Below are 10,499 nucleotides of genomic sequence, written 5' to 3'. Positions count from 1 at the left end.
TGAAAGACAAGTATCTTAGCCTTTTTATTTAAGTAAGTTGGTTATGGGACGTAACCCTTTTTTTTAGGGGGATAGGATGTAACATCTCGTATTTTGTGACATTTTAATGATAGTTTGATAAAAAAAAAGTATCTCTTAAAGAATTTAAATTTGCTAATTTGAGTTGTTTATTCGGCCAGTTGGATGATTTGGGTAAACTTCGGGGATGACGTTCTTTTTAAGGAGGGAAGGCTGTAATACCCCGTATTTTAAGGCAAGGCTAATGGTTAGGCGGACGGTGGAATTATATTAAAATGTATTTTAAAAGGTATTTAATAGTTATATTAATTAGATAATTATGTTGTGAGACGAAAATAAAATATTAAATTCATTAGTTAGTCGGGATTGTTGTATAGGGCGTGTGGTAGCCGTGTATGGCTCGTGTAGAACTGGTATAACACTATACTAATAATAATAATAATAATAATAATAATAATAATAATAATAATAATAATAATAATAATAATAATAATAATAATAATAATAATAATAATAATAATAATAATAATAATAATAATAATAATAATAATAATAATAATAATAATAATAATAATAATAATAGTAATAATAATAATAATAATAATAATAATAATTGATGGGGCATATTCTGCACCGCTGACCAAGTCAACATATTGAGCAAGGTCAAAGATATCCACAGCAAGTCAACGACTTAGGCAGCCTAACCGATGCAGCCCATCTACTGTCGACTGGTCTCGGCATGGCAACTGCCCCGTAGGGACACATACCCGCGTACTCATATCCAAGACCCCTCGGCGGTGAGTCAACAGGGCCCGCCGGCCTGCCATAGGTCCCTCGGCCGAGGGGTAGATCAGTCTTTCCACCTGCTAGCCACTTGGCCACTTGGCCACTACGTGACAAAAGGTGAAAGTCTATAAATACTCCTCAACCTTCATTGAGGAAAAGATCCACAACTTAACCTAAGAAACACTATTCATCTGGTATTATCTTCCTTATCTCTCTACAATATACATTCAGCCAAGTAACAACTTATCCCTTAAGTTTTCGACTTGAGCGTCGGAGTGAGTACGCTTGGCACAAAGCCAAGCCCTCGATTCGTTCATTGATGCGAGGAGAGGCCGAGAGGAACAATTAAGGAAAGAAGGATTCAACCAAAGACGACATTCTACAAGCTACGAGTGGTAACGAATATCTGCTCTGGAATTACACCCGGAACAATAATAATAATAATAATAATAATAATAATAATAATAATAATAATAATAATAATAATAATAATAATAATAATAATAATAATAATAATAATAATAATAATAATAATAATAATAATAATAATAATAATAATAATAATAATAATAATAATAATAATAATAATAATAATAATAATAATAATAATAATAATAATAATAATAATAATAATAGTAATAATAATAATAATAATAATTATTATTATTATTATTATTATTATTATTATTATTTTATTATTTTTTTTTTATTTTTTTTTATTATAAGATGCGCGCAGCTTTCATTAAAATAAAAATAAAATACATGAAATTGGTGGGGAGCCGAGAGACAATCTGGGCTCCCACACCCTTATTATTATTATTATTTTTATTTTTATTTTTATTATTATTTTTATTTTTATTTTTATTTTTTATTTTTTTGCAGAAAAGCATGGATCTATATTCATAAAATAAGAGTCAAAATACAAGATCCGTTCCACTCTTCTACAAGGAGACTAGAGAAGTCCCCTAGAAAAAAAACCACAAAGAAAGCCAAAAAAAGAACAAGCCTAGAGAGAAATTCTGTTTCTAACTACAGATTTAATCTTAATACAGAGAGATTCAGGAGAAGAGGAGATGGTCCTAAAAATCCTGTTGTTGCGTTCCATCCAGATGTAATAAATGGCAGCCATAAGACCTGCCCGCTTCCAACCACTGTGAGCTGATCTGCCTCGAACATTATCTTGATACCAGCTGATAACGTGGCTCAATACAGTTGAAGAGGTGATACATAGCCAGAAGAAAATGCAGTCCCAAATCAGTGTTGAAAATGGACACTGAAAAAACAAATGTTCAAAATGTTCACTATGACAGCAACATAGAACACATCTGCTGACCAGAAAGAACCCCCTAAGAACAAGGTTATCTATGGTAGGCAGTTTGTTTTCCAAAGCCAGCATGCCCAGGAAAGAGTGCTTGGGTAAGCAGGCTTGATCATGAACATGAGTAAACCAAGGGACTCGCTCAGCATGTTGTCTGATGTGATGATACATTTGACCTGCATTAAAAGAGTCATGCACTGAGCATGTCTGAAGAAAGGCCATAGCTAAAGCTAAACCAGGAGAGCCAGCCTTTGACACAATTAGATCCTTCATCCTTACCACGTTATTCCAATACCAAGAGTGACTGCTGCTGGTTGAAGACTGCCAGAAATCATCCCCCTTGAGTATGTACCTGTTAATCCAAATGGTCCAAATGCTACTAGGTCTATAAAGAAGTTTCCAAATCCATTTCATCATTTGTGCACAATTCCAACTGAGAACTTCCTTTATGCCAATTCCCCCCTCTTTTTTAGGATTACTAAGATCTTTCCAGCTCATAAACACATGCCTCCTATAACCATCTTTAATTCCCCAAAGAAAATCCTTACATAGCTTGTTAATCTTTTTAATTACCCCCTTAGCCAGTAGCACACTAGCCCCCCAGAAATTCTGCATCCCAAAAATAACAGAGTAAATCAGAAGAGCTTTGTCGGCATAGCTTAGGAAGTGATTAGACCAATGAGCTATTTTCTCCTTAATCCTGTCCAGTAGTGGCTGATATATAGCATTAGTGATCCTGGCATTAAACAAAGGCAAACCCAAGTAACGGAAAGGGAAATCTCCTTCACAAAAACCCGTAGCCTCCAAGATAGTTGCCCTTAGATCAGGATGCACCCCACCAAAATACAGACTATTTTTAGTAGGGTTAGCCTGAAGACCAGATAGAGAATCAAAGATATCCATGCAATGAGCCACAGTTGTGACAGAGGGGAGGTCACCTCTTGTGAAGACCAACAAGTCATCAGCAAAAACCAAATGGGTAAGGTTCAGCTGAACACACTTAGGATGGTAAGAGAACCCAACATATTTAGGTAATTGCCTAAGTAATCTAGACAAAACCTCCATGCAGATAATAAATAGATAGGGTGAGAGGGAGTCACCCTGCCTGAGCCCCCTTTTTCCTGGAAAGAAACCCTCAACCCCACCATTGATACTAAGAGAATAGTAAGGGAAAGACACATAAGCCATCACCCAACCTATAAACATAGTAGGGAAACCAAAATTCAGTAAAGCAGAGTGAAGGAAATCCCAACTCATAGAATCAAAAGCCTTCCTAATGTCTACTTTTAGTAGGCATCTAGGAGTAATATAAGCTCTACCATATTTTGAAGCCAGCTCATGAGCCATCATAGCATTATCAAAGAGATCTCTATGAGCAATGAAAGCAGCCTGCTCAGGTCCAATAATATATTCAAGTACTCCTTGAAGTCTGTTGGCCAGAACTGTACTCACTACCTTATAGAAAGTAGTACAGCAAGCGATTGGTCTTTAACAGAAGAAGGAGTGTCCATTTTAGGGATAAGAGCTAGGAGAGTTGAGTTAGCAGATTTGGGAAGCTTACTAGAAGAGAAGAATTCATAGACAACCTCTTTAAAGTCATACCCCACAACATTCCAAGCATCAAGGAAAAATCCAGAGGAATAACCATCAATGCCTGGGCTCTTATTCCTATCCACTGATTTCATAGCATCCAAAATTTCATTAGCATGGACAAATTTGTCAAGAGTAAAATGAGTTTCCTGGGGAAGTAAGTTCTCCTGATAGAGATCTGGTAGGAGTGGCTGAACTGAGGAAGATAACCCCAGCAGATTCTGATAATAAGATACAAACCCTGCAGCAACCTCCTACAATCCAGTTCTCCTAACACTAGCCTCATCATGTATATAGCCAATAGTGTTTCTCATTTTCCTTGCAGCAATCTTAGAGTAGTAAAATTTAGTACTAGAATCATTAAGCTTCAGTTCATGAACCTTTGCCCTCTGATGTAAAGCCTGCATTTCTGCTCTCTTAAGATAGGTATAGGCCTGCACCAACTGTTTTTCCTGATGTAAGAGAGTAAGATCCTGAGGAGAACCATGAAGCTGAGTCTGGAAAGCAAGCATTTAGTACTAGAATCATTAAGCTTCAGTTCATGAACCTTTGCCCTCTCATGTAAAGCCTGCATTTCTGCTCTATTATTATTATTATTATTATTATTATTATTATTATTATTATTATTATTATTATTATTATTATTATCATCATCATCATCATCATCATCATCATCATCATCATCATCATCATCATCATCATCATCATCATTATTATTATTATTACTATTACTACTACTACTACTACTACTACTACTACTACTACTACTACTACCACCATCATCATCATCATCATCATCATCATCATCATCATCATCATCATCATCATCATCATCATCATTATTATTATTATTATTATTATTATTATTATATGTACTACTACTACTACTATCATCATCATCATCATCATCATCATCATCATCATCATCATCATCATCATCATCATCATCATCATCATCATCATCATCATCATCATTATGATTATTATTATTATTATTATTATTATTATCATCATCATCATCAGTATCATCAATATCATCATCATCATTATTATTATTATTATTATTATTATTATTATTATTATTATTATTATTATTATTATTATTATTATTATTATTATCATTATCATCATCATCATCATCATCATCATTATTATTATTATCGAGATCAAAAAAATTTTTACAAGAAATTGGTGACCAACCGATATACTATTTGGGCTCCCACTCCATTAGCAACAGGAAAGTTATGTCTAGTAAGAATGTAAGCAGCAGGTCGAGCCCCGGCATCCTGAGAGATAGAGAATTTTTGAATCCGTTTGAGCAAGGCAATAGCGTCGGTCTCCAACTTCTTTAACAAAGAGAAAGAGAAAGGTAAGAAACCATAGCCGATCTCCGAACACAAGTCATGGAACTTGGCACACTTGCGCCGAGTAGCATCAACCACCATGCGTGCAGGCACGAAGTTACATCCCGGACTGAGTAGAGAGAGAAGACCCAGTCAAATCCACACACATATTGCGCTCCCTGTCCCAAGAATACAACAACAAATATGCAAGATGCAAGGGCTTGTCATGCCCATCGATCAAACCAATTTGCACATCCCCAACGAAGAGAAGGAGAAAGGTATGAAACCATAGAATCATGATATCTTTGTAAGACATTACGCCCATCACATAGTACCAAGGCCTTGAACTTTTTGGTTTAAGTGCGGACAAATAATGAGCCCAAATATGTACATTTCTTCTTATTGGGGTTGTGTTACGACGGTGGTCAGTCGGATCATTATAAGTGGTATCTGAGAAACCCTGCGAGCGTGTGGTGATCGAAGGCAGTTCTTATACTCTCATGGAGGTAGTGGTTATATGTTTCAATGTGATCACCCACGTAACGGGGGGAGGATTCTAGGTTAGCAATTATGCCTCAAGACACAATGGAGACCCTTACCCTCAAGGGGTAGAATGTAATACCCCGTGAAAGTTTGGTGAAAAAAAGGACAGTAAAATACTTTAACCATCCCAGTCATTCGTTATTAATTACTTTTTGCACATGGATCAAGGAAATAAGAAAAGGTGGTGAAGCATCGAAATAGGGTTGTCAATTTTGACGGTGGTCGAAAATCGACGAGTTCATTAATTGACCGATTATACCGTGTGACTGAAAATGCATCACTAATGGTTGTTCAATAACAAGCGTAACAAGTGTGACCGAAGGAGCTCGGGGAGGAACGATGCTGGTAGGTCGTTAATTGGAGTGGTGTGTAGGTGATGTGACGGTGTCAGGGTAATTTCTAATTTCGGATTGAGGTCATGGCGTCACACTCTCTCACTCTTTCACTAAGATGGTCGGGAATGGCTGGGGTTAAGGACTTATGGTTGAAAAGTTACATGTGAGAGGTGAGACTGTGAAAGGTGAAAGGTGAGAATGAATTATTACAAGGGTACGTGAGTTAATTACTTATTTCATAAAAGCAAAAGTTACTAAATATTAAAATAGATAACTATTGACTAATACTGCTATATAAGAAAATAAATAACTATTGACCGGAATGAAGGGAGTAAAATGAGAGATTATATCTTTTCCGTACCATATTTTTTCTGTAATACTACGGTTTTCTATGTCTGTGGGTACTCTATCGAGTAGGGCTTACTCTGTCGAGTAAGTAGCTTTTGACGCAAAACAGTAGTCTGCCTGTAGGGTACTCGATCGAATAAGGGGCACTCGATCGAGTAAGTCACTTACTCGATCGAGTAGGTGTGTTTTACGGATTTGTTTGGACGGGTTTTGTTAATAACGCGAGATTAATATAAAAGCTTCCGTCATTATTTCTTAAACACTTTTTCAACATTCTTAAACCTTTCAAAGAGATTAGAAGTTACGTTGTTTGCATCTCTCGCGTTATTGGCAAATCCCAAGGCTAGGTTTGTCGGATCATCTCGTTCTTTACGCCGTTGTGATCATCGTGTCAAGGGTAAGTTCCTTGTATAATTTTTATAGCGTTTGGTTAAGTTTCATTAAATCCCTAATTGAGTAATGTTGGGGGTTTTGGGTGTTTTGTGTAGTATTGGAGGTAATTGTATGTATACATGTTATAGGAGGAGGATTCGTAGAGGAGAAATTCTGATTAGCTGCTAGATCGTCTGTGGTGATTGCTCTTCCAGGTAGGGTTTCCCTACTCAGTATTGGTTACATAGTGTTGTTGGTGATTGTTATTGTTGAATAATTATTGTATTGGAATTGGTTTTTGGTAATTGTTGATGGTGTAAGATCATTGTTGTATAACTGTCTGTGATCTTCGGGGTGCGTCCCTGGCTGAGTAGAGTCACTTGCGGGAGTGGCTTCACACCCTTGATTCACCTTCTTTGGAACCCGCCACAGAAGGGATGTGCACATTAAGGAACATGGGTTTATCGCTCGGAGGAGATGAGCGGGGCTTAGGTGGGAACGGCTGCGGTCCCTCACTGGCGGTGTGGAATACCTGTTGCGATGGGTATTCTGGCAGGACTACACACTTTAGTGTGTAGTCCGGTGTGTGGTGATGTGACGGAGTTTGGGGATTGCTTGCTTGTAATATCGTTTTATTACAGCTGTTAGTTTTATGTAATGAGTACTGACCCCATTTAAATGTTTTAAAAATTGTGGTGATCCATTCGAGGATGGTGAGCAGTTATTGAGCAGGTATGAGTTGATGCGCATGGGATAGCTGAGTTGAGTCATCACGATGCTGTTTAGAAGTCTTCTGGTGTGTCGAACATTCTCTTAGTTTTGTTTAGTCGTTTGACAGTTTTGAGAACCTTTGTATTTTCATTTATCAGTTTCGGAGTTGGTTGTATCGCTTTAAACTTTATTATTATTAAAGTACGTTTCGTTATTGTCTATTTGATTATCATTGTCTCGGATAACGAGATGGTAGCATTCTCATGCTTTAAGTGGTCCTGGTAAGGCACTTGGAGTATGGAGGTGTTACATTTTCGATTTACAACATAGCACCACTTTAGGAGGTAGTTTACTGAGGCTTTCCTTTTTTTTGTTTTCTTTTTTTCTCCTTTATTTCTATGTATTGCAATTTTTGAATTTGGGTAGAGTCTTTGTAGGAATGATTTTGTGCAAACTTGAAATAAATTATTTTCGATGTTACCTGGTCCCGTTTAGTGTAAATAATTTGGGACACACCATAAAACACGTTTTTTTACCTTTTAAGCATTTAAAAAAAATCGATGTATATACTAGTAGATCTGATAAACAGGTTAATTAATTCGAGTGTGGGTATGGTTTGTTCGAGTTTGTAAGATTTTCGGTCAAATTTGATCGGGTTTGATAATTTCGAGTTTTGATTATTTTCGTATATTTTATTATTATCAAGTTACTTAGAGATAATGATTAGTGTACAAGAAGAAACATTTGGGTATGGTCATATTAAGTTGAGTCAAGCTCAGGTTTTCAGTTCCGGTATCAGATCGAGTACAAATTGGATTATTTGTGCATTTTGCCAAGTCTAGATACTAGTTTAAAACTCATTCCTGCATTTCATTCAATTTTATACGTTTACTTTTTGGGCATTATTCACAAGTGAAGAGAATGTTTGATACAACTTCAAATATATAGAATAAAAAATAGTTAAGTGAGATTTAGATTAAATTGTCTTACCGAGTACATTGTGAATATCAAAAATTTATAATTTTTATTAATATGTAACTAATAATATGAACAAAACAAACCGAGCATCAATACACGTTTATAAAGCAAATGTATAAAATTGAACGAAATGAAAGAATTACTAAGGGCAATAGCAATGGGGATAAATAAGAAGTTCCATATTTTATAAGGAACTTCTTACCTATTGCTCTACATAATAAAAAGTTGCTTATATGAAACTGATTTCCAAAGTAGGAAACCGATTTCATGTTAGGAAAAGAAGAGGAGAAGGAGGATCACATAGAAAGTATGGAACTTTAACCATTGAGAAGAATTTAAAAGTTTCATAATCAATTATGTGGGTTGATGTGTTAATGATAAAGTTTAGTACTCCCTCCATTCAACTCCACTTTACATGTTTGCTTTATCACGTTTGCCAACGCGACTTCTACGCGGTAAATATATTTAACTACGTATTTGCAAAAATTATAAAAGTTAGATATTTTAATGTACTCTTAAAGACAAATCAAATAAGATGCCACATGAATATATTTTAACTTATGTATCGAGAGAAAATTGAAGTTAAATGCCCGCTTGTGAATATTGTGTAAAAGAGAAACATGTAAAGTGGAGTTAAATGAAGGGAGTATGAAACTTCAACCATTCCTATTGGCCTAAGCTAACTACTAGTCTACTAGTCGTTGGTAATTTAATAATTTGGTCGTGGAAAACGGCGCTAGCAACTTCACACCAACTTTCCACGGGCATTTTTTGTGAATATAAATGAACGAACGGAATACATAGCTAGGCCAAATAAACATTGTTGTATATTTGTATATTATCACGTGCACAATCCCCTATATAAACTTAACACAATTCATCGCAAAACACAGATCCAAAGTCCAATGGAAATATTAAAAGAGGCCTTTCTTTTGTCACTACTCGTCTTTTTTACCGTATCCTCTGCCACCAGTGTGGTCGATTTCTGCGTAGCAGACCTCACGTACCCGGTGGGACCCACTGGATATCCGTGCAAAAATCCGGCCAATTTAACAGCCGACGACTTTGTTTTCTCAAGCCTAGGTGTTCCCGGGGACACATCTACCAACATCTTTAAGTCCACTGCTACGGCAGCAGTTGACAACACATTTCTGGCTTTAAATGGGTTGGGCCTTTCAATGTTCCGACTAGACATCGGTGTTGGTGGAGTTATCCCGATCCATACCCACCGTGTTTCCGAGCTTATTTTGGTAATTGAAGGTACGATTATCGCTGGGTTTATTGGATCAGATAATACGGCGTACCATAAAACGTTAAAAAAAGGCGACATTATGATATTTCCGCAAAGTTTATTGCATTTTCAGGTAAATGTGGGTAAAAAACCTGCACTTGCTTTTGTAAGTTTGAATAGCCCTAACCCTGGCTTCCAAACTGTTGCTACTTCATTGGCTGCAAATGATTTGCCAACTAATGTGATTGAGAAGATCACTTTGTTGGATGCTAAACAAGTGAAAAATTTGAAGAAACTCTTTGGTGGTACTAATTGATCAACTTCTCCTACTTATATTATTGTACAATAATTCATATTTCATCTAAGATGTGTTAAGCTTAAATTATGTTCATCTATTGTGCCACTTATTGTGTAATAATAAAGGCACTTGTTCCATGTACCTTATGTTTTCTTTCAGTGCGTTTTTCTTCAGACGACTGTTTCTCGTCCGAAATAAGACGGATAACATGTCATTATTTTACAATAAAATGCTGTTATTTTCTGATAACATATTATCATTATTTTTCACATTATTTTCATGGTAAAAAATGACACCTCTAGTCATAACATTTTGTTGATTAAATGGTTACATTTTCTTAAAAAATGGCAACCATTTATCCTTCATATTTCGGACGGGAAAACAGCCCATCTAAAATAAGAATTTGCGGTTTTCTTTTATATGGTTTTCCCATTATAATTAAATCAGGTTCGGTGTCCGGCCCCATCATGACTACCTGACTACCTGTATTTATTGTCAAATTTTGTCTTCTAGAAAATAAAAATACCTTAGACTTGCGCAAGTAATACGCTACCATTTATTTATTTTTTTGGTCTAACGAAAAGCCTATTTAATCGCATTACAATAAAAAAGAGGGGGGATTCGAACC

At 35.9% G+C, this 10,499-nt stretch overlaps 1 protein-coding gene across 1 annotated transcript; it reads left to right on the top strand.

The window, feature by feature from the left end:
* Window positions 1–9,122: 9,122 nt before the first annotated feature.
* LOC141609085 (auxin-binding protein ABP19a-like) lies at window positions 9,123–10,145 on the top strand. The gene has a single exon (XM_074428303.1). The coding sequence runs from the start codon at window positions 9,248–9,250 to the stop codon at window positions 9,887–9,889; it is 642 nt and encodes a 213-aa protein (XP_074284404.1). The 5' UTR covers window positions 9,123–9,247; the 3' UTR covers window positions 9,890–10,145.
* Window positions 10,146–10,499: the final 354 nt, after the last annotated feature.

This window comes from Silene latifolia, chromosome 10 (genome assembly GCF_048544455.1).
Source record: "Silene latifolia isolate original U9 population chromosome 10, ASM4854445v1, whole genome shotgun sequence".
In the NCBI taxonomy this organism is placed as follows: domain Eukaryota; kingdom Viridiplantae; phylum Streptophyta; class Magnoliopsida; order Caryophyllales; family Caryophyllaceae; genus Silene; species Silene latifolia.
The sequence above is the reverse complement of the archived record's forward strand: the minus strand, read 5'-3'. Positions and strand labels throughout refer to the sequence as shown.

What these genes read in the sequence shown, in the direction of transcription:
- LOC141609085 (XM_074428303.1), top strand. Translation starts at nt 9,248, where the DNA reads ATGGAAATATTAAAAGAGGCCTTTCTTTTGTCACTACTCGTCTTTTTT.